Source organism: Condylura cristata, unplaced genomic scaffold, assembly GCF_000260355.1.
Source record: "Condylura cristata isolate star-nosed mole 26May11 unplaced genomic scaffold, ConCri1.0 scaffold00023, whole genome shotgun sequence".
NCBI lineage: Eukaryota > Metazoa > Chordata > Mammalia > Eulipotyphla > Talpidae > Condylura > Condylura cristata.
Genome location: NW_004567124.1, coordinates 31,570,353 through 31,595,543, shown reverse-complemented (window position 1 = coordinate 31,595,543; position 25,191 = coordinate 31,570,353). Strand labels below are relative to the sequence as shown.

General features: G+C 39.9%; 1 protein-coding gene across 2 annotated transcripts in view; it reads left to right on the top strand.

The window, feature by feature from the left end:
- FMN1 (formin 1) overlaps positions 1-25,191 on the top strand; it is a 362,087-nt gene that overhangs the window by 161,946 nt on the left and 174,950 nt on the right. For both annotated transcript variants that reach the window (XM_012728639.1, XM_004687569.2), the window contains 2 exons: positions 6,438-7,186; positions 11,953-12,103. In XM_012728639.1, coding sequence (XP_012584093.1) covers positions 6,438-7,186; positions 11,953-12,103 — 900 coding nt within the window. The remainder of the gene's footprint in view (positions 1-6,437; positions 7,187-11,952; positions 12,104-25,191) is intronic.

Below are 25,191 nucleotides of genomic sequence, written 5' to 3'. Positions count from 1 at the left end.
CAGCTCCATCCGAGAACCACTACTATTATGTAAAAGTATTGCCAGTCAAGAAAAAGGATGATGAAATAGAATGGCTTTAATTGGAATTTCTCCCTTAAAGATCGTGGCTTTGGCGGCCAGTGGGTGCTTACATGGGGCTGGGGACCAGGGGGCCAGTGTGGAATGTCTGCACCCCGCGGGCGCTGACACAACCTCGTGCCAGCAGGACATGGCCATCTTCCTTGCCATCATGCAAGACGGCTTGCATTATTGCCTGGTGGGTGAGATCATCAAGCATTTCAAGCAGAAGGGATTCTGCCTCGTGGCCATGAAGGTTGTTCAGGCCTCTGAGGAACTCCTGAAGCAGCATTACATAGACTTGAAAGACCACCCATTTTTCCCAGGGCTGGTGAAATACATGAACTTGGGGCGATTGTGGCAGTGGTCTGGGAGGGGCTGAATGTAGTGAAGACAGGCCAAGTGATGCTTGGGGAAACCAATCCAGCAGATTCTAAGCCAGGCACCATTCAAGGGGACTTCTGTGTTCAAGTTGGCAGGATCATTCATGGCAGTGATTCAGTAAAAAGTGCTGAGAAAGAAATCAGCCTATGGTTTAAGCCTGAAGAATTGGTGAACTATAAGTCCTGTGCTTTTGACTGGATCTGTGAATGAGGGGTGAACAAAGTTCCCGGTGTACTGCTGAAGTGTCCCTGGACATAGCTCTTCATTTTGACTTGGAAGCAATAGGGCCTGTCTTTTCTAAGGCTTATCCACCAATAAAGATTTTGGAAACTGGTGGGGGGAGATTGTGACTTTGAGGCATGCTTAGCTAGAGATGGGTATAGATTAATAGATTTTTGCAGGTGGATTGAAGATGTGAATAGAAGTGAATGTTTCCAAAAATAGAAACAAATCTAGTTCTAGGGAAGGAAGGTAGATAAAACTCGAAGTATGGTAGATAAAACTGGGTAGACTTGGAATGATATCAACCTTAGCACTGGTCTCCTTTCATATGATATATTGGAATGAATGAAGAAAAACAGATTTTCAGCAAGGTGAGTCAGGGAGTGGGAAGGTCATAAGGACTTCATATGTCCCAAAGAACACTTATCTAACAACAAATGAATTGTTTGTAATCATCTTGTCTCCTATGTTCAAGTGCCGTGTTTAATGTGAAAGTAAAAGAGAGTCAACAGGGGTTAAAATCACTGTTTCCTTGACCCAGCCTGGTCTGTGATGTGACTGTAATGGCTGTTTGGATTTGATATTTCATAACGATTTTCAGAATCATAGGAAAAGATTCTTCAAGATTACCACCTATTTATCAAATGGAAAGTTCTACTCTTTGTTTGGTTCATCAAATCATTAACAATCTTTCCAACTGTGGTTCTAGATAAAAGATAAGTAGCAATATGTGGCTCCCATGTACAGAGTAGAGTGGTACTTACAGGAAGAACAGTGGGAAATGAGGTCAACATTTCACTTTCCCTAAAATTTGAGATAGGTCATTTGTAGGAAAACCAGGTATGATTTGAAGTAGTAAGTAGAATATGGGCAGATAACAAACAAAGTGCTTAGTATTTTAATCACTTGGAATTACTATGTCACGCTGGGCTCATGAACACAACCAAGATCCAATTGGAATTACAAAGCAAGGAAGGGGGAAAGATAGATTGTTTTTCTGGGCTATTTACATTTTAGTGGTCAGTGTGTTTCTAGCTGTAATCTTAGCATATTAGCTAAAAATGACTGGAAATCCATCACCAACATGGCCCTGGGAGAGTCAAGAAGCTATGTGAGACCAGAATCCAGGACATGTTTAGAGAAGGGGAAGAGCCAAATGGCAGAAATTATACTGGAATACCTTTCAGTGTATCCATAAAAAAAAGTGTCAGTGTTAGTGTTTATTACCCAATTATTGAAGTAGTTTTTTTTTTAAAGATTTATTTATTTGTACATACAGAACTGGGGTACAGGCCAGAGGCTCAGGGGTGGCGAGAGGCTTCACCAGAGACAGAGTGGGGAGCAGAACAGGCAGATGGACAAAGTACACTGCTGAGGGGAGCAGCGGGCGGGTCAGGAGAGGTTTGCCACGTCATGTGGTCACCTCCCGGGCAGGCGGGAATCGAACTCATGCGGAAGTGGCTTTATCTTCTCAGTGCAGTGATTTAACCCGCTGCGCCACCAGGGAGGGCCCTGAACTAGTTTTAAGAAATAAATTCCTGCATTTGGCTTCTGGCATCCCTCCCTGGTGGCGCAGTGGGTTAAAGTGCAGCACTATGATGCTTTCCACAGTCACTGCAGCATGAGTTCAATCCCTGATCAGGGAAGTGACCCACAAGGTGTGGCAGACCTCTCCTGACCTGCACTCTGCTCCCCTCAGCAGAGTATTGCAATTGATCTGCCTGTTCTGCTTTCCACTTTTCTCTGATGATTCCTCTCACACCTTGCACCTCTTGCCTGTACCCCAGTTCTTGTGTGCATAAATAAATGATTTTTTTTAAGGCATTTGGAGCCAAGGTAACTAATCTGGGATGGGAAAATTATGTTAGGTGGCTCTTCATTGTTCATTTAAAGAGGACCCAATGAAAAGCTGAGACTGGGGGAGGGGGGCGGGGAAGGAAAGGAATGAATCAGAGAAATGCATGAAATGCACTGATAAGTAATACATTGGAAATGAAAAAGAACAAAGAATCTAGGTTTCTGATATGATGATTGGAAATATGTTGAAGAAGATACCATTAACTAGCTGCATGGAAGAATTTCAAAGGAGGAGAAACTGAGATTTGGCAATGATGATTTCTGTACAGACATGTTGAATATGAGATATCTGGTTAAATATTCAGGCAGACCAGTCCAAAAAATAGTTGGAATTAAGATTTTAAGATACCAACTTGTAAGTTAATTTTAATGTATACTAAATGAATTATATTTACCACATGAGTATACATGGTGACCAAAGAGATTGTGTAGTTCAAGACAGAAAAATGGCAAAGCTGCCTGGGGAACAACACTTACAAGGTAAATGGAGTAAGAAGAGTTCACAGACTAACTGGAGAGAGCTGTGGGATGGGTGAAGAGAGTATATCACAAGTTTAGGAGAGCAGGGAGAATGTCAAGGGATGGGCATGTGTTTAGCGGTACAATTGAGAGGACAAAATCACTGAAAAGTGCTCCTCAGTGTAACCATCAAACCATGAAGTTTCAATAAGACAGGGAGCAAAAGCATCCTGCTCTGCCTGTAATGCTTGAAAACAGAATCGATGGGGAAATAGAGCTAGAGCTATGTATTTATTCAAAGGCTGCTGAAAAAAAGTTTCTGTCAAAAACTCTTGAGTATGAAGTAGAATAGGGTGACCACTGGAAGGGACAAAGGAAATATTTTTATATCTTTATTTTTGCTTTATTGGAATAGAGCATGGAGCTAGAGTGCCCAGTCTGAGCTCTACTTGCTACTCTAAGCAAAAGTACTACAAAGACACCAAAACAACATGTGGGTTTAACCTGTTACTGTCAGCAGATACAGAAGGTCATTGATTGAGAGCTGAGGACTAGAGGCTTGGCTACAGACACAGGTCAGTTGTGTGGTAAAGGGAAAGTTTTGCTGTGGGACATGTCTTTGCAGCTTTTTCATATTTAAAAATGTTCAACATCACTTGTAATAAGGGAAATGCAAATTAAAACCACAATGAGATACCATCTCACACCAGTGAGAATGGCACATATTAAAATAACTAGTAATAACAAACCTTGGTGAGGATGTGGAGAAAGAGGAACTGTCCGACACTGCTGGTGGGAATGTGGCTGCTACAACCAGGAAAGGTGTTTGGAGGTTTCTCAAACTGCTAAAAATGGAGCTTCCATTTGACCCAGCAATCCTACTCCTAGGTATCGATCCAAAGGACACAAAAACATTGCTTCAAAAGGACACCAGCACCCCCATGTTTATTGATGCTCTATTTACAATAGGGAAGACGTGAAAGCAACCCAAATGCCAAAAAATAGATGACTGGATTAAGATGTTGTACATATATATAGTGGAATATTACTCAGCTATTGAAAAAAAGATAAACTCATGCTTTTTTTCAGCAATATGGATGGAGCTAGAAGAGGTCATGCTCAGTGAAATAAGCCAGAGAGAGAAAGAAAAATACCAGATGGTTTCACATTTAGCAGGAGCATAAGGGATCAGGGAAAAAATAAAAGCAATTGTAATGAAGTAAAAACTAAAATCAACGGACAACTGTAAATCAGAGACAGGGGTGGAGAGGGGAACTGAATCAAAGCTGAGGAAGAGTGCACAGGACTATGGTGATGGCACATGGGTGAGTTGGTGGTGGGACGTCCACGGGGATTACAACTGAGATGAAAAAAATGTATAAAATGAAGAATGATGTAAAAAATATATGTATATATAAAAAAAGAAAGCTAAGAAATTGTGACATTGATATAATACTAGCAATTACATTATAAACTTAAAAAAAAGAAATTGAAGATTATTGGCTTCTCAGTTATTATATGTCTTTTAACCTTCTTGGGAGTAGGTTAGCTGGGAACAACAATCGAGAGTTAGTTTGCCGTGGGCAGGACTGATTTATTCACTAAAGTGAAATGAAAATGCTGGCAAATCATTTGGGATGGAAATTTGGACTAGGGGATGGATGAAGGTGGGCAGGGGAAGAAGAGGGAAACAGAAAGGGAAATGAGTAGGATGTTGAAACAATAATTATCTTGAACATATAATTGAATAAAACTTGATAATACTTTCAGGCAGTGGGTAGTAAAACTCACAAAATATTGGTTAAACTTTTGTATTCATAGTACATAGTTTATCATGTCCACTTAAGCTTTTCCAAGTTTTGTGCCTATTATTCCACAAAAGTGGCATTATTTGGAAATTTTAAGGAATGCTTAGAAATTTGTTTTGTCTCTTACTCCAGCGTTAGCATTAGGAACGGTGATCAACAGTTAACAATTTTTCCAGGACTTAAAACATGTGTCCCTGGCACAATGCCTGTGTTACATGAAGTATTTATTGCACTTTTATGAAGCCCTAAAGATGGCCTCTGTTACCCTCACTTTACACTTGAAGTAACTCCAGCTTGAAGATATGCTGCTCCCTACCCAATGTCATAGAACTTTCACAGGCTCGATCAGAGTATGAACCAAGTGGTATGAATCCAGTCCTCAGGGGCTTCACCCTCTGTGCTGTGATGGCATCCTGAACTCACTGGTTCATCCAGAGTCAGATTGGGATGGCCATCACCACACATATGAAAATCAGCTTTAGGAACACCCTCTGTCTTCTCTGACAGAGAACCCATCATTTTGTAGGGTTGTGTTGTGAAGGAAAGGTGAACTTTGTGGAAGTATAGTAGTAAGTTATCTTGATGAAAGTAAAGGGTCTTCCCATGGTTTTACTTTATTTGCTAGAAATTAAAATATTTCTAAACCTTTTCAAGCAAAAGTATAAAAATGTGCTCGCACACATTTTGGTTTCCTAGATATTTGTGGGCTGAAGTTACAGTAAAAAAGGTCTTGTTTGGCTTAAGGAAGGCTCTCAGGCAAATGACAGTGAATATAATGATTGCACTGGTTTTTAGTCCATCCATCTCCTCAATATTATGTATTTGCTATGCTTGTTGCTGGGATCCAGAAGTAAAGGCAGATAAAGTCCCTGATTTCATCTTTGGAATTTAAAAGCCAATGAAGAAGGAGGAAATTAAATAAATTCACCAGGGATATTTAATTACTGTAAATTAGATTTTGGAAACTAATATAATTGTAAATTGCATTGCTTCCCAGTTAACTGTAATAAGCTAAATGACTTTGCATGCTGGGAGTGGATTAATAATTAAGAATTTACCAGCTCTGTGTTCATAAGCGTAAAACCATAAACTCAAGGCTTTGAAATATCTGTAGAGATAAGTGTTAAAAGGCTGATTGATGTCATATACAGTATCAAGTCTCAATATTCCACTTTTTATGCATTATGTCACTATTACCTATACTATGAATGATTATGAAACATACAAATACTGATCACTGGATCTTTTAAAAAATACACGTGTCAACTTTTCTTATACCTTTTCTTTGTGCTGTTTTGGCCCTGTGGCCTCATAGAGGAGACATTCTAAGGACGGTTGTCAGAAAAGAAGCTCCAAGTCAGAAGGACCTCAAGTCCTTTTTTTTAGGTGACAGTTTTACTTTATAACCTGAATCAATAGTAATTATTCCCCATAAGCATGGGATGAAATTACACTTCTACTCAACTGTACAAGTCCTTGGAAAATCTGCAAGGTGAAACCTACACCTTGTCCAAGTCCTGAAAGATTGGCATTGTTTTTCCGTCTTTTTGTGGGCGGCACTGTGGAGCCATGGGGAGGGCGTTCAAATTCTATTTTTATTTCTGATATTTGTTTTTGTAAACTCATTCCTTTCCACTGCCATCCCCACAGGCTCAGTTTGAACTTCAGGCCTTTCACATCCGGGGTGAGCATGCAGAGATAACAGCGAGACTAGAAGAAACCGTTGAAAATCTCAAACATGAGCTAGAACACCGATGGCGAAGAGGATGTGAAGAGATGAGAGATGCGTGTGTTTCCACCCATGATGACTGCCTTCCAAAGGCCTACAGGAATGTGTGTATCCAGACAGACAGAGAGACTTTTCTCAAACCCTGTGAAGCTGAAGGCAAGATAACCAGGAGTAACCAAATCATGCCCAAAAAGCTGAATATCTCTTCCTTAAGCCAACTCTCTTCCCCAGATGACGGCAAAGACACACATGTACCATTTCCGTCTGTGGAAGGCACCTTATCCAGTCAGCAGAAGGCACCTTCTCCCCCTCCTGCACCACCCCTGCCAGCAGCCATCCCACCCCCTCCTCCTCCTCCCCTCCCACCTGGATCTGAACCTTTGCCACCAGCACCACCACCACCTCCACCTCCACCACCACCTCTACCTCCAAGTGCAGGGCCTCCCCCGCCTCCACCTCCTCCTCCTCCACCACTTCCTAACTGCCCTCTGCCACCCAACAGCGGGGGGCCTCCTCCTCCTCCAACACCCCCAGGACTTGTACCCCCACCTCCTCCTGGACTCTTCTTTGGAGCGGGCTCTTTGAGTCAGTGTCCTCGGAAACCAGCCATTGAGCCCAGTTGTCCCATGAAGCCTTTGTACTGGACTAGAATACAGATAAGTGATAAGAGGTGAGCTCAACTTCCCTGACCCATTCTCAACTTGTGAATTCATGGGATTCCTCACAAGTGACCATTTATTCTTACCTGTCCATTATGTGCATGTTGTAGAACTCTTTCTCTCATGTGGTAATGAATACCTCGGATAAGCAAGGTTGTCATGTTTTAGGGAGAATGTTTCTGCCAGTTCTTCATTGTAATCTCTATGGGCTGATCTTCAAAGAAATGCTGTATTTGGTGTTGGGACCTTCTCTGAGGCAAATGGTGCCCTTTGCAGGCTGGAGAAGAGTGCAGGTCTCAGGGCCTTCTCCAACATCTTTGCTACACGTGGGTAATTATAAAGATTTGCACTTGAATCTGGACTGTAGTTCCCTGAAGATTTTTAGAATATCTGCTTTATTTTAAGATGGTATCATTGCCCCCAGTGACCTGGATATTTGGCTTCTCTGTTATTATTTGTCTCTTAACCTTCTTGGGAGTAGGTTAGCTGGGAACAACAACCGAGAGTTAGTTTGCTGTGGGCAGGACTGATTTATTCACTACAGTGAAATGAAAGTGTTGGCAAATCATTTGGGATGGGAATTTTGACTAGGGGATGGATGAAGGTGGGCAGGGAAAGAAGAGGGAAACAAAAAGGACCAGATATAGATGAGTCATTAGTTCCTCAGATCAGAGGGAAATTCTAAAATACACACTGTTTGAATTCTGGGAATCAGATTGAATGCCCTCACACCTTTACATCCTGCTACCCTCAGAGAAACTGGTGGTGAGTGGCTAGCTAGGAAGCAACTTCCATTGAGGTAGCCTGTTAAGCTGGGTCTGGAAGCCAGGGAGGTATAGTTGTTCTGCAGCTTCCTTTTGTAAAGGTTTGCATCTGGTTTCTCCTGTTTCATTTCAGAACCTGTCAGGAAGACCATGAAAGTCAGGTTAGGTTGGTTCCTAACCATGCTTTAGGACTGAAATTCTTTTTTTTTTCTTTTTTTTTTTTTTGCAAAGAACAGCAAATACGGACCACATTTTTAAACTTCAATTTTTTCAGTCATTCCCCAAATCAAAACGGGGTGGTGAGCTTTTCAAATTCTGTGTTTTACTGGGGAAGCAGGATATTGAACAAAATAACATGCAATTCACAATTCTAAAACAACTGGCAATCAATATAAGAGGAGGTGGAAACACCTTAAAACTAAGCATATGGCAAAGTTCGTAAGTTGATTATGTACTTTGCATGGTCCCTCTCCAAATAAAGGTCAAGAGTTTATTCAGGGAAAACCATGATAGATTTTTAAAATGCTGATACTTTTATGATTCCCCAAAGGGATGGTTAATAATAGAAAAAAATCATGAACTGATTCTGAAATAACTCCTCCCATTAACTAAAGTACTATTATTCCCCTGACATTTCTAAGAAAGAACTTTCCAGAATATTCACTTGGAGTTGTGTTCCCTTCTTAGTGTTCTTGAGTTCATATGGGGCTATTTCAGGGTGATGGATCCCACCTGCCAGCCCTGAAGTAGCTTGTCCTCACTGGGGTGGACAGCTCTGCCGCTTCTCTCTGGCCACCTCCTCTTCCACCCCACAGCACTGAGTAACCAAGCCCTAGACCAAGCAGTTCCACAGTGCTGCTGGGAGCTCATTGCCCTTGCCCACTCCTTGGGGGGGGAAGGGGAGAGGGACAGGAGAGAATGTTTCTGTCCTTTTCCTCCATATGGAGTTGACCATTTTGAGAAAGAAAACAATTGAACACTCACACTCATAAATTAGCTAAACATAAATCTAAGGATTAAATTTTTTTCTTGTTTTATTTATTTTAATAATATAATAGTTTATTTTTACATCATTTTGTGCCTTTTTCCATCTCAGTTGTAATCCCCATGGGCTTCCCATAACCAAATCACCCATGAAGAATTAAGTTTTGAGCAAAATAAAGCAGAGAATGTATTAACTTTTCATATTTGTATGTAGGAAGGAGAAGGAAAGGGAAAAGGTGTAGGCAGGGGGAGGGGTGAAGATACTGGAACATACACATTAGGAAGAGACACATTTATAAGAGATATGACGTGCTTGTATAATGCAGTCAGAGGAGCCCTCCTGGATGGGCATATCAGCCCAGGCCCCAGATGGAGGCTGCCCCACTGAGGTGTGGGAAAACCACAGTAGTAAGTTGCTTCCGAGTGCACGCAAGTCAGTCTCTCAGTGTGGGGCCCTCAAAATGTTTTGGTGCCTCAGACTATGTCTTTTAAATTAAAATGGTCTGAAAATTCTGTGTAGCAGTCATTTACAGGCAGAAGTAAAATGATCTGAATGTGTTATTTTAAAGGACATTAAATGGTATTTTAATGTTGCTTTGTACAACCAAGGGTAAGCATGTTGTACATTATACACATGAAAAGTTTGGTGTTGATCTTGTGAGGGGCCAGGACTAAGGCACGCTCTATGTGTCCTGCCACTCATCCACCTAGATAGCTTTCCACTACTAACCTAAGCTAGTTTTTTTTATTTTTGCCATGTGTCATCTTTGATGTCTGGTTTTTTGGGGTTTTTTTTTTGTTTCTAGACTAAGAAAGAGGCTTTTAATTAAAGACAAAGATACCTAGCTTCATTGAGTTTCCTAAGAATCTTCATGTGTGTCCCTTCCTAGTTAATGTTCTAGTATCTTCACCCCTTCCCCCGCCTTCCTTTCACCCTTTTCCTCCCCCGTCCTTCTCTTACTTTGAGCTATATGCCTATATTAAGAGTCAGAAAAGAGTCGACCACTGGGCCCAGTGTGAGTGAGTCCTAGTTACTGTCCCAGCAAATATCAGTTGCCCCCAAGTCACCAAGAAATAATTTTTCAAAATTCTTTTATTTATTATTGGAGAGGCCTTTTCCCATGGATTTAATGTGGTAAGTAGTGATGAGGTGTGCTATTTGATTCCTGTCTACTGTAGAATATGAGTGAGTTGAAGTTCTAGTCAAATTGGCCTGCAGCATCAGAACTGGGGCCAAGCCATACAGGTGCAGGAGGCGAGAGGGTAGGTGATGGGTGTGAACAGTCAGACTTCTGCCTCACATCATCTCCCTCTAGAGACTGTCCCCTTAGTTTCCCAGAAACCAGCAGCCCTTAACAGGCCACCTGCTCCAAATTTCCCAGACTCTCTTCCATCAAGATTACCCCTTCCTGAGTGCGGCTGAGATGGTGGTTAATATTAATGGTGTTTGTGCTTTTTTTTTTTTTTTAAAGATTTATTTATTTATGCATACAAGAGCTAGGGTGTAGGCCAGAGGTGTGGGAGGGTAAGAGGATTCACCAGAGACAGAATCAGGATCAGAACAAGTGGGTCTACCTAAATATACTGCTGAAGGGAATAGCAAGTGAGATAGGAGAGGTCTGCCATGCCATGCAGGTCATGTCATTTCCCTGGCCAGGGATCAAACTCATGCAGCAGTGATGGCTGCAGGTTGATTCACAGTGCTGAGACTTAATCTCTTGCACCCTAAGGGAGGCCTGTGTTTGTGTTTCTATTTGACGTGAAGTGAATGGAGGAAGGGGGCCTGGGAACTACTCATTAGTAGTACATGGAAGTACTTCATTGAAATTGTTCTAGCCATGGGTAATTTGACAGATACTCATTTGATTATTATGCTTTATGACTTAGATAGGTCACAGATATTCTTAATGGCTCAACTATTATAAGTATAGTTTTTTTAAATGTGAATGTGGCCAGAGCTAAAATGTCATATTTAATGGAAAAAGCAGATCTCTACCAAAATGTGAAGGTACAGATCTAAAATGCCAATATTGCCAACTTTTTTGAATGTGAAAATCACCTCTTAGTATCAAATTTAGCACCAATATAGTAATAGTTCTTTTGGTTTTCATTGTTTGAGAAAATAGGTATTGAAAAAATAAATATTTTTAGATATAGTGGATATAATTATATTTGTGTTTGAAAAACAGTGCCGTGGGACAGTAAGAGCAAAGTGAGACAGTAGACATTTGGGAGAAGACGTGTGTTTTGCCTGAAGGGAGCCTGGGTAATAACCCTTCTGAGTCTGTTCTCAGAGATGATTCTTCTGTCCATGATTTTCCTATCTTCCCTTTCTTTGTTTCAAAACTAGGATGTTCCAGATATAAAAAACAAAGTAAATCATGGACTTCCCACACCTGCTTTAGATGAGATCCCTATGGGATACTGGTGTGATTGAGCTTTGGCATAGTTTTTCTTGTTAACGTTGTTTTTGGGGTGGGGTATTAAAATGAAGTATTTTTAAATGAAATACTTTTGGCCTCCTATTGTGGGTTCTGCAGCGAATTGACTTGGGAAACTCCTGAAAAACTTATTTAAAACTAGGGGGGAAAAAAGAGGCCCTCCCTGGTGGCGCAGCGGGTTAAATAAAGCACAGCACTAAGAAGCTAAAGCCACTTCCATTTTTTAAAAAAGATTTATTTATGTATACAGAATGGGGGTATAGGCCAGAGGGGCAGGGGCAGTGAGAGGATTCACTAGAGACAGAGTGGGGAGCAGAACAGGCTGACTGACCAAGTACACTGCTGAGGGGAGCAGCAGGCAGGTCAGGAGAGGTCTGCCGCGCCATGTGGTCACCTCAGGGCAGGCTGGGATCGAACTCATGCGGAAGTGGCTTTAGCTTCTTAGTGCTGTGCTTTAACCCGCTGCACCACAAGGAATGGCCATTTTGTATGTATTTTTTAATGAGCTCGAATTTTGTTTGGAGTTTATTGTATTCTATCGTCTTCTTATTTGATTCTTAAGTTTAACTTGTCATTTTCTCTTTTAAGCCAAAATGCTATACCTACCTTATGGGAGTCATTAGAAGAACCTGATATTCGGGATACTAGTGAATTTGAGTATTTATTCTCCAAAGACACAACTCAGCAGAAGAAAAAACCTCTGTCAGAGACCTTTGAGAAAAAAAACAAGGTCAAAAAGGTACTGAAATAGTATTTGTTATAATTACATATTTTAAAATTTAATCTAATTTTATTTTTTGTCATATGTGGAAACTCAGATGTGCTGCTGGTTTGTTTTCCCTGTTTTCAGAAAATGTTTTGGAAGGTTTTGATTTTAAGATGACAAAAAAGAGCCAATCATTTGAGAAATCTGTGCTGGCTAGTTAGGTCATCTCGTCTGAATTTTCAAGCTGTTTTCTTAATTTAATCTGGGCTTTTTTCAGCCATCAATTATCGAAAATTATAAAAAATTAGTGAAAGTATTCTGTAGACTCTATGGAAAATGTTTTACTTATTTATAAATTCCTTAACTTAACTAATATTTGGAGCTTATTCGTGCTAGGTTTTGTTTTAGGCTTACATTGTGCAATCTGCTAACCATTAGTCACATGAGTCTATTTAAATTGAAGTAATAACATTAGGCAAAATTAGATTCAATCCTTCATTTGCACTAATCACTCTTCAGGTTTGCTCTTCTGGCAAGTGGCTGCCGTAGAACACAGAAATAGAACATGGCCATCCGTATGGAAAACACTGTCTGAGCCTCTGTAATATGTTGAGAAAGCCCCAAGATCCTTGCCCTGTGGAACTTAACAATCAGCATTAAAAACAAACCCAAAAATTAAACCATGAAGTAGAGCAGGTTAAGTGGCATCCACTTTGGCAGGATGAGAGTGGGGGCTGCAGTTCCAAAAGGATCTCACTGAGAAAGGAGACTCCTAAGCAAAGACTCAAGGTTTGAAACGTGAGGACACCACTGAGAACGAGTTTGCGATTCTCAAGCAATCAGAGAGAGGTGCAGTTGAATCACATCTGTGCTCTTCACTTGCTGTGATCTAAGTCTTGGTACTTGTGTAGCTCTTAACTGTAACGTGAGATGACATCTGTTCAAAATCAAAGGTATCACATTGAGCACAGAGCCTGACACACACTTAGCCCTCAACAAATGAGAGCTGCTCTCATTTTGCGCCTATGGCTACCTCTCCCTTCAGTGCTTTGAAAATAGCGTACATGGTGTTGAGGAAAAAGTAAAATGTGCTCAACACTCCAGATCCCTGGATTTGGTATCTTGCAGTGTCATGGAAACAATTCTCCCATGGACACCAAGGGGCAACTTGATCTTGGCACTTGATTCTGCACGGATTTGCTATGTGAACTTAGGCTGGTGGTTTTCCGGCTGTAGGCTGTATTTTCCTTTTGCTGTAAGGCAACATGAACAGCGTCCAACTCTACCTAACCCAACAGGATGTTGAGAAACTCAAATCTAAGAGGACTTGAGGAAATGTTATAACAAGTGTATAATATTGAATGGCATTATCATCAATTCTTTATTATTGAATTAGAGTGGCGTTCACCCACTGGTTCATATCTCAAATTACGTTATGATTATGAAATCAGCTTTGCTTTACAGATGAAAAGATGGATACATCTGAATGCAGATTTTCTGTTAATCAGATTTCTGTCAAATAAGATTTTCTCAGTGACTTGAATTTTGAATCTAAATCATGATCAAAGTTTTTCACCTTTCAGCTTTATTGGAAGTAATTTGTGATCCTGGTAATAATTAAATTCCAGAACAAATCTTCTATTGGGACATAGTACATGAAACAATTTGAATTTTGTAATAAAGTAATTAGTTAGAGGCAAGACATCAACAGATATGCTGTAAAATGTGTTCCCCATGCAATTTGATTCATGTGGGATGGAGATAAGTTTGCTTTATAGGCTAGCTGGCTTTTAAAATATCATCTATGAAAACAAGATGACTCTACCTACCTATGTGAAAACAAAAGAAGAATTTCTGTCTTCCAAAATTAGCCTCAATTCCATTCTTTTCACAAAGCCTCCTCTGACTAACCAGGAGGGCCACTGAATGTTTTCTACTGCAGTTTTTCCGAGGAAACTGACTTTTGTTCTTGCTTTCTTCTCAGATCATGATTACCCCTTTTGTTTCTCTCTCTGGATGCTTGGTAACATGTTGTTTATACATAAAACTAATTATTTCTGTTTTGGTGAATGAGTATTTTTAAAACAAAGTATCTGTTTGTAAAACATCAAAGCTTTGGCCGTTTATTCTTATTTCTTATCTCATAATTGTTTGCCTATTCAACAAAGGATTTTTACTAAGGCAGCTAGTACTTGATGTGTTTATTTTGTTTGTCTGAGGGGGGAAATATCTTTCACTGAACTCTTTAATCTTGCTGAATGGTGAGTTGCCATTAACCCATAGAATCCGTGTACATGTGTGTAGCCTTTACTTGCTGTAAGTGGAGGTAAAAATGTAGGTTTACTGGACTTTACAGTCTTGTGTCTAAAGTTTTTAGTGAACTTTGTGGACTACCTTAGAGCTAAGATTTTAAGTTTTAAAGAAAACTGAGTTGAAGCAGTGCCAGAAATTTCCAAGCCTCTTCCTATGAGCCTTCTCTCTGTCTTATTGTCTACATTTCCAACATGAAGATGGATCCCATGGTCTCTTTTGAGAATCAGATTGTTTTTTCCCTTTGAAAATGAAAATGAAAGTGAATTTTAGAGATTGTGAGCCTTGGGGGAGATTCAGCAGTGGAGGCCAACTCTGCCAGCTTACCTACACAGTGGTTCCTGTATGGGATGTCTAATACAGCACCTGTTAAATGGATCTTTTTATGACTGAAGTGGATATATGTTTGAGATTTAAAATCTTGGCTTTAGTGGCTCTGCTAGCACTAAGATGTGTAATACAGACATACTCTTTACTTTCCTAGTTTGAACATTGGAAGTTTCAGGATCCTATTGACTGATGACTCAGGTAGTCATTTCTAGTTTCATCTTCTATAATGAAGTTCCCAGCACTGACCCTGGTTTCAAATAAGCAGATACATATGTTCTCAAACTGGACAGCGATCCTGTTCCATATTGTCATATAGGTTAAGGATCAGAGGGAACTTTCCTGACTATGTAATTCAGTGTCATCCTTTGACATAAGAAAAACTGAGAAAGACAAAGTGACCTCTGAGGGTTGTACGCTGTTAATTGGGAAGATATTGGTAATGACAGGCATTGGGGAGAATGGACAAGGACATGTGTCTTCATTGCCCTCTTATTTAAATAGTACAGCAACCCCACTACCTCAGTTGGTAGAGCGTGAGACTCCTAAATAGTATTGAGCAACAGAGGTGATGGCAATAACTTTTATTGAGGTGATTGATTTAAGGTAAGAGTAACTTTATTCAAATCATCAACAAAATACAGATACATTTGAGTGAATCCAAAATACTTCCTGTGAAATTTTCCAGTATTTTCTTTAGTCTTTTAGTAGGTACCCAAATCTTTTAATAAAACGTGATTTATATGTAATATCACCAAGAGGTATGCAGATTTGGAGCTACTCTCCTTGACTTCTAGCAAGTATTTCAACGATTAGCTTTAATCAAATAAATATGACATATCTGTAACCATCCTCATTTGTGACACCAGACTCTCTGTCAGAGTAGACAGAGCAGTCACCAAAATGAGATGAGAGGGCAAAGCATCAGCTTCTGTCGGTACCACCAAAGCTTAGTACTACCTCCTATTTTGTGCTCACTGATGACTGACAGACCAAATGATTTAATTCTCTGCACTGATTCACTCTCTATAGAATGGGAAATCATAACCACTCTCAAGGGTTGTCCTGAGTATAAAATGAAATTATGATTATGAAAGTACTTTTAAGTATTCTCTAAAACTCTGTACTAAACTGTTAGTTTGTAAACTCATGTGAAAGTTTCTTTGCAAAGAATTCTTGAATATTAGTTGTTGGGCATCTTAAAACAATGTCCATTCCTGAAACTATTCACAAATGGCAATCTCTAGATCATTCCGTTTATCCATAGATATTGAAGAGCCCCACCATCTCCTTTAATGACACATCTATTAGCTCATCTTACTAATTCATCACCATTGGTTTATGTAACCTTCTTGTACTATAAAATAAGACTTTCCAATATCAGTACGCCCCTATTTACATTGTCTTTCAGTTACATTTGTTCTTGGGAGAGGTAGGTCAACACCTTGACAGGGAGCCAGAAATGTGCAGTGTCCGTCAAGGAAGTAGCTACTAGATACACTTTTCCAGTTGCTTTCTAAACTTGCCCAACAGCTTTCTGAAAATCAGTTTGACCTGCCAATATTCCTTCTCACTTAAAATGCCATGATCTCATTTTGAATTGTAAATAATCTCTGTGCTTTTTCCCTCCTCTGTAGGATATATAAAAGCATTCCTCTCCCTTTGCATGTTTAGTAGATATTTCTTAAGAATTAATGAGATAATGGCTATTCCCTGAGCACTTTGGATGGGGGATGGGCAGGGAGGGGTTGTATTGGTTCAGCAGATGCTAGTCTGTTGAAACTTCCTGGAGCCAAATGTCTTCAGTTGAAATTTGGTCACTTTGGCGAGGATCTTAGCTGTACTCTCAAATCCCAGACTTGGTGTCTCAGTTTAGTGTGGAGATGCGAAGGGAGGAGGAAGAACTTTGTTTGGAAGGCTGAACATAAATTTATAGGGTTTTCATAACCTGTTGTCTTCCAAGTTTATATAATTTTAGCTTTTGTTTACAAAGATAATTTCTCTGGGCTGCTTTTGTGTAAGGTATATGTATTATTTTTTTCTCCCAAGAGTGGGGTTGAGTTTGTCCACCTCTTTTTATTTCTGTTTGAAAAACGAGCAGTGAGGTTAGGGGTTATCATCTATAGAAATGAGTGAAACAACTTGACTGTGTGTTGATTGCACCAATAACATGACCTGGAGGTCATTAATGCTAGATCCAGATCCCTTGAATAATATCTAGAATGATTAGGGTTTTCCTGTTCTTTGGCTTAAAGGCCCTGACTGACCAAATCTACCGAAAACAAACGGGAGCTCCTACTGCATGCACGACAGGCATCAGTTTACAAGAATTCTGCCTTGTAAATTTTTATTTAGAAAAAAAGATGACCTAAAAAGTTAAGTTGTACTTTTACTTTATTTACTTCTTTTTTAAAAGATGGTTAAAGTTTGTCAAGTATGGCTATCAATGACTCTTTCAGATGTTGAATCTGAGTATTATTCTTGGAGTTCAACTGTATTTCTCTTCTTGACGGCTAAGCAGTAACTTAATCTGGGACTTGTTCCTCCTGCCAGTTGTCTCATTAGGATGCTCTTTACCTCACCCAGCCACAAGAGGGCACCTCCGAATGCTGAGATACAAAGCCAAATAGCTTTCCTCTAGGGCACAAAGAAATGGAACCTACAAGGGAGTAGCTGCCTGTTGTACCCTCTTTGGTCTTGTTAAAGCTCTTTATTGTGGACCACAAGACCAAATTTTCACAGCAAATTAGCCTCACAAAGGATTGGAAGCCAAGCCAATACTAGAAAGCTTGTAGATATTAGTAGAATAGGAATTATTTAGTAAGCATCGTTCCAGTACTTAGAATGAATGACTACAGTATAAAAATTTATGAAGTATTAGACTTGATTCCTTTGGGGCTGATTCTGGAATCACCTCTCCACAAACCCCCTCTACCTCCCATGCCACATAACCTTTAAAAGCGTTCATACCTAAATGGTGTAGGGCATTATTTTAAATATAGATTTGGGTTTCTCTAACTGGAAACAAAAGCTGTATGACTGTAGGTTGAGAGATGGTGTGAGAGAACCATGCTAAATATTTGTATTTTTAAAAAGTATTTGTTTCTTGCTTCTACTTGAGAAAAGTATTGAAATCTTTATGTATTTTCCTGGACATTATTTATTTATGCTGAATCTATAATACAGACCTTTTTCTAAGACTATGACATGGGCTGGTTTGAGAATGAGTGCTGGTACTTTGACCTTGATGGTGTGCAATGACTCCTTTGCCTTCCACATCTAAGCTGGAAGTTTCTAATGCTATAACAAGACTAGGCAAAGATCTATATGTATGTTAACATCACAGACTCAGGTCACATGCTTTTGCAACTGACCTCATACATACACTACAAAAGGCACACACTTCCAGTATACCCAAAGTTCTAAACACCCCTGCACATACAGATGCCCTCATAGGATCATGCTTAATGATGGTCAGAGAGGTCTTAATCACCCTGCGTTCATGTAGTATCTCTCAAGCAAGGATGACAAGTGAAGATTTCACTAGCAAAAAGAGTTGTAATAGCTAATGGTAAATGAGTGGCTTTTAGTTAAATATTTGACTTCTGTTAACTTATTTAAGATCAAAGAACCAGGAAGATGGTCACTTTAAATATTCCTTTCTTGTAGAAAAGGAAACTGGAACTTAAAAGGTGGTACAACGTGCCCAAACCCACAGCTGTCCCCTAGCACAGCCAAGACTGGAATCCAGTGATGACCCCCTTCCACTCATTCCCACCCCCCCAGCCACCCTCTCCCCCCCACCAGGGTCTGTGCTCTTGTCAAATGTCTGTTGATCTGATTTTAACTATAGGTTCTGACTTAAAATTCACTTGGGGAAGTCTGAATTTTCTTTTTTGGTTATTGTTTAGTGACAGAAACTCCTGCTTTGGTGTCAGCAGTCTTGGGTTCCTGCTCTGACTTTGACTGGAGCCAACTGTCGAGTCTTTGGCATAGCCTTTAAAGTCTCTGGGTCTGATATCTGTCTCTCATCTGTTGAAACAGAGACTTGAAAGTTGAAGAATTCCAAGGATCTGATCATTACCTCTACTTTGCAATGGGGACACTCCAGACCTATCAGCTTTTCTTTTACTTCTTAGAGGGCAGATAGACAAGGGACATCTTAGTGCTTAGACGCAGGCACAAGCTAATAGATGGAACAGCCGGCCACCCTCATCAGGCTGCATGAGTCATAGGAATGTGGCATCTGAGAAAATAGCTGTGAGGACTGTAATAATCCCCCCAGTCTTAATGGACATAAATGTTTTGGAGAAATTTTTTTTTAAAGATTTATTTATTTATTCATATAGAGCTGGGGGGTCAGAGATGCGGAGGGTGAGAGAATTCACCAGGGACAGAGTGGGGAGCAGAACAGGCAGATCGACAAAGTACACTGCTGAGGGGAGCAGTGGGCGGGTCAGGAGAGGTCTGCCACGCCATGTGGTTGAACTCTGGGGCAGGCGGGGGTCGAACTCATGAGGAAGTGGCTTTAGCTTCTCAGTGCTGTGCTTTAACCCGCTGCGCCACCAGGGAGGACCTGGAGAAATATTTTTAAGTTAACTGAGTTGCTTTATGAATTGGGCTTTTGAAGGGCTACAAATCTCACAGGAGAAAGTGATGGTGGAAATTGGGAGTCAGCCTTCAGTTACCTCCTCTTGAAGGGAACTTATTAGTGTGTGTCCAGCCATGAGACCTCTCTATCCTTAGTTACTGTAACTGTCAAAGTACCAGGAGAGGATATGCTTAAAGATGCAAAAATATCAGGTCATAAATGGATGTGGACACCTTCACACATACCTTTTAAAACTAAGTGCATATAGTGTGGGAACAGAACAAAACCACAAGAGTAGACCTTGCTAAGTCATTGAATGACATGGGATTTGTGGCAAGCCAGTCTCACAAACACAGTGCTTCAAAGATGCTGCATTTCCCCTGTCAGTCTTGTCTCTATTCACCAGAGGATCATTTGGCAGAGGCAGCCATTGGACTTGCTGGCAGGAACATTGGCTGGAATGGCCCGTCACCATCCTCCCTTCATCTATGAGTTTCCAGGGCTCGGGGGCCAAGTCAGGAGTTCAGGTTACACTAGACAAAGTGCCCATATGTTTTTTTGGACAGTCTGGATAGATCCCAAAGCTATGGCCACACTATCAATTTTTGATAAAATACCTCATGGCCCAGAGCTTGATTTCATTTAGGCCTGACCTGATTTCTCTCCAGCTGAGGCTAATTTGCATGGCTGTAAACACAGGCCCTACAAAGCTCACCAACTGTGATAAAAGCAAAGGAAACCTGAGACCACTGGAAACTCCAAAATCCGCCTTGCCTTCGGTATCTGAGCTAACTCTGAGTCACGCTGCAGGCCAGGAGGCTGCCAGCATGCAGCAGCTAAAGAAATGTTATTCTGATTGATCTGATTAGGGCAGCAAGGTTAGCCATGGTCAATTTACAAAGACAGTATGAGAAGAAATCATGTGTGTAGCCATGTTATGGGTCAGCGCAGCCCCTGCCAGACGTTATAAAAAACCACAGCTCTGCCAGGACCATTATCAGATCTCCTCAGTGGGGTCCAAATGGGATTGGAGGGTTAGGAGCCCCTCCAGTGGAGTGAATGACAAAAGGCATTGGGCTGGAAGAGTCAGTGAATCATGCTTACTTCCAGCTGGATTCCTTAGCTGCCAAGCCCCCTACATATGAGTAGAGAAGCCCGGGATTTCCCCCAATAAGGTGTAAGGAGGACTGCCCTTAGCTCCTCATTGCAAGGGAAAGAAGAGGGTAAAGTCTTACTTGCAAAGGGCAGGAGTCTCCAAACTGACCGACTGAAACAGCCAGATGGAACCTATTGGGCATTTTGAGCCGTTCTTCTCCACGAGAGGTTTAATTGGGATCTGGCTCCAGGCCCTGGTTACTAAATAACCTGGGTTTTAGTGTTTTCATTTTCATTAATTAACTTTTATGCTAGGGCCCTTATTAGTCACATCAGGCATTTTGCATGTGCAAAATATCCTGGGAGGTGAGAAGAGGGTCTTTAAAAATAGTATAGAGCTACAAGTACCAGGGGGTTAATTCATGACCTAATTATCACATCACTTTTAATTCTCCTGTAGGCTCTCCTATAACCTCCTCAGTTTACAACAAGCACAAAAACTGACTTTTTAAACTTCGCTTTCAAACAGTTAAATTGTATTCATATTGATTCTGAAGGTTTGGGATCCGCCACTCTGGGTGTGGCTCTATTCCTCCCTACCCAGTTGAGGAATCTAAATATTACTTACAACATTGGGATAAGGTACATTAATTAACAAAGAAAGATTTATTTTAAACGAGGCCAACAGAAAGCTACAGTGCTTGAGCTAGGCCTCATTATAAATAGTTGTCCTGTGCTATAATCATCTTACTGTTGGAAAAATTGAGACATAGAGATGGTTGCCTAGAGAAGAATGTGATTCAGGAGGTAGCAGCAAACTCACTAAAGTAGACAATGTTTAGAATACTTTAGAAAGACAGGGGAGAAACTGGACCATGAGATGTTTTTGTTCTATGTTATATATACTCTTGGGGAGTAGAGATAGCTTGGCAATTCAGAGCCAACCTGGAAAGATACTGTTAAACAGAAGGGGATGAACCTCTGAGACTCAAGGTTCATGGAGAAGGAGGTACAGAACTCAGTTCTGCCCAGGGACTTCATACCTGTGAGCTAAAATCTTGGGGTTATCTCAGCATCACCAGGAAGGCAGTGATAAGCTGAACAGAGGCATGAATGATAACCAGCTGTTTCTCCTAGCATTTTCAGTGCAGCAAAAAACATGACTTGTGTCAGTATGGAAGGGAGGTGGGGGAAATGGTTCCACAAGGGTGTCTGCAGACCACACAGACCAAACTTTTTCTTTCTGGAGCTTGACATTATCCACAGGCAAGTCCCTTCATTTTTCAAAGGCTCATCCCTATGGTTTCCTCATCTGTCAAGTGAGACTAATAATAGTACCTACTTCAAAGGTTGATTGTGAGTATTGAATTAAAAAGCTATATGAACTGTTTCGCTTCATGCCTGACATAATATTTGGTGCTTCCACCATACTGTCACCACCGTCAGTACCATTAAGAGTAGGAAGAATAATGAGAAAACCTACATTGTGTCCCCTAAAGAGGAACAGAAGGTGGGATTCTGACCATAAGTCTCATCTCTCATTCAGTGCTGACTCGTGAGCCCCTAGGCTTGCCAAGATCCATTTTCCCCTCTCTGTGTATGTCCCACTGGGACACGACTGTGTCATTAGAACAAAGGAATTCAGGCTGGATGCTCAGAGAGGAATGTATTCGAGATGTGCCAAGAGGAAACTGTGATAGAACTAAAAGATGATAACATTTGTCTCTATTTTTTAATGTTAGTTTTATCTGAGTTTCTCAGTAGTTTGTGTTTTAAATATTAATTTTTAATATGCTTCTGGCAGGTAACATAAGATTTACCCTTAAGGCCCTTTAGACAATAATGGACAATAAATACATACATACTGAGAATGATTTAGATGATGATGAAGCTCTCAAAGTACAATGTTTTGGTTTGCTTTCTACATTAACAATGAAATAGACTCTTGCCTTAATTACTACCAACATAATACATGGGTATAATTTAAAATGTCAAACAGTATTGAAAGATCAAACAAAAAGCAAACTTCATGTAGACCATGTACTCTGATCAAAATGCAGTTAAGTTGGAAATCCTGAGTCAATGACGAAAAGACAACTTCAACTTATCAATAGTAAAAACTTTTTAAATTTACACTCAGACCTAAATAATTCATGGATTGAGAAAGAAATCTGAATGGGATTCAGAAAACACATATAGGTCAAGAAAGCACAGATAGTGCTTATCAAGACTCATAAGGTGAAACTAAAATATGTAGCCATGGGGGTTTATATTTAAAAAGAAAAAAAGGTCAAAAATAAGGTCGGAAAAGAAAGTCATCACAGAAATTGGAAAGGTATATAAGCTTGAATAGAAACAAAAGCCATTTTTTTCAGGTCAAATATGATTAAGTGTAATTTCATATGGTTCAACCTAATCTTCTCAAAAAGTAAGAATGGAAATTAAAACCAAGTTTTAATGCAGTAGAGATGATCAAGAAAGTCCAAAGTTTATTGTTTGAAAGCAGTAAACTTCAACTTTTGGCAAGATTAAGAAAACAAATAAAAAATACTATGAAAATAAAAGTGAATATAATTACAAATGCCATAGAAATGTGTAAGAGCATACTGTTAACATTTTAATGTAAATAATATGAAATAAACAACTTCCTAGTGAAAAAATAAATTACCAAAACATAGTCAAGAAGAAACAGAACACCTGACCATTCCATAAATATTAAGGAAGTCAGATCAGTCTTAAAATCTCATAAAGAACAAGGCCCAGATAGTTTACTACATCAAGCATTTCCTCCTTAGGCAAAATACATTAGAGAATAGAAAATGAGATTACGCTCAGAACTAATAATATAGTTTTGATGGTACTATCACACATGGACAGGAAGTAAAAAGATTACAGATCAGTTTTTCTCATAGACACAGATGTGAAGATCTTAAACAATGTTGGCAAATTAAATCCAACAATTTATAAAATATCCAAAACATTACAGTAGATATTAATAGAAGGAGAAGCCTAGTCTCTTCATCATTAGAAAAACTACTATTACAAAAATGTCAGTTACTCCCAAATAGTTTACTCACTTCAAAGTAATCCCAACAAAAAATTTAATAGGATTCTTTGGGTTTTGGTAAACACAGTTTAAAAATTTGGTACAGAAAAGCAAAGGTTTAAAAACAGTCTAAATCTATAAAAGAAAAGTCAGAAAGGACACATACCAGGAGAAATAAGTATAAATACAGGTGATCCTGAAGCAACAGTGATAATACAGGTGATCCTGGAGCAACAGTGATAAAGGTGGTGATGTTTCCACTTAGTCAAAATTCCATGTATAACTTTGGCCTCCCCCCAGTTTAACTACTACTGGTCTTTTGTTGACCAGAAACCTCACTAATAGTATAAATGGTAGATTAGAACAGATGTGGTATTTATCATTCATTAGGTGGAAATGGGTCTTTGCCCTTGTCCTGTTCATGTTGAGTAAGTGGAGAGGTGGGGGTGGGTAGTTCTTGCTACCTCACATAGCAGAGGCAGAAGTAGAGAAGGTTTGGAAGGGGAGACAGAAAGTATCTATTCTGACCTCAAAGCTTAAAACACATGGTAATTTCTGTATGACTGGTTTTCTTTCACATTGCTCTAAAAAATGTTTTACTATAATACCAATCTTTCATCCACTGTTTGCTGTTATTATAGAAGGGAGGGCCAGGTCACAAAAGAAATCAAAAGCAGTCTTGCATTGGAATCCTTCTGCCAGGCTGTCTAAATGTCCATTTGCTCTCTGGCACTCCAACTTCTGTGTCTTCTTACTCCTAGTCTGGCTCTGCTTTGGAAGCTTTCTTCTCCACAGAGTCCACCTTCCCTCAATTCCTCTGGTGTCTATTTGTGGAAAGGTGTGCAAGTATACCTTTGAAGGTTAAACCTGTTCATGGAACAACTGTCATTGGACAGAAAAACAAATCAGTGGAAATAATTGAAATTCAGGAGCAGGAGATCATACATGACTATGGTATCTTAGGTTAGTAAGTAAAATTGACTATAGAAATACTCAAAAGTGGGCCTTTCTTGGTGGTGCAATGTGTTAGGGCACAGCACTGCAAGCTAGCCGTGGCCACTTCAGTGCAAGTTGGATCTTTACCCTGGAGGTGACCCACATGGACATGGCACAGCAGACCTCTCCTGTATTGCCCACTGCTCCTCTCAGCAGTGTACTTCCTCAGTCTGCCTGTTCTGCTCCCCACTGGTGTTGCTGGTGAATCCTCTCACTTCCCCTGCACCTCTGGCTTATAGTCTAGTTCTGTATGAATAAGTAAATAAATAAATATTTAAAAACAAAACAAAATACTCAAAAGCTTGAATATATGGCAAAAAGAAAGAAAATAGGCCCCTCCCTCATACAACTAAAAATCAGTTACATATATATCAAGCACATGAATGAGAATGGAAAAAGTGGATAGTTTTAGAAAATAATACAAGAGCATACCTTTTGACCTTATATGGAAATAAAAAATATATACTTTAAAGTATAAATACAACCTTAAAATTACAACAAAATAAAAAAACTCATGCCCGTCCTCATTCCATTCCCACCTTGCTCCTTACAGGTTCCAATTTTTAAGATCCTTTGTCATCCTTTTATATATATATATATATATATATTCTGCTAACATTTCTTACAGTTTTAGCCTCTTTCTATTGACAATTCGATTTGTCCTATCTGCTGTGGGATTTACCACTCCTTCAACAACCTCTGCCTTCACATTTTCAGTTGAAGTTCAAGGGGTTTATTAATTTCACTGAAGATAAT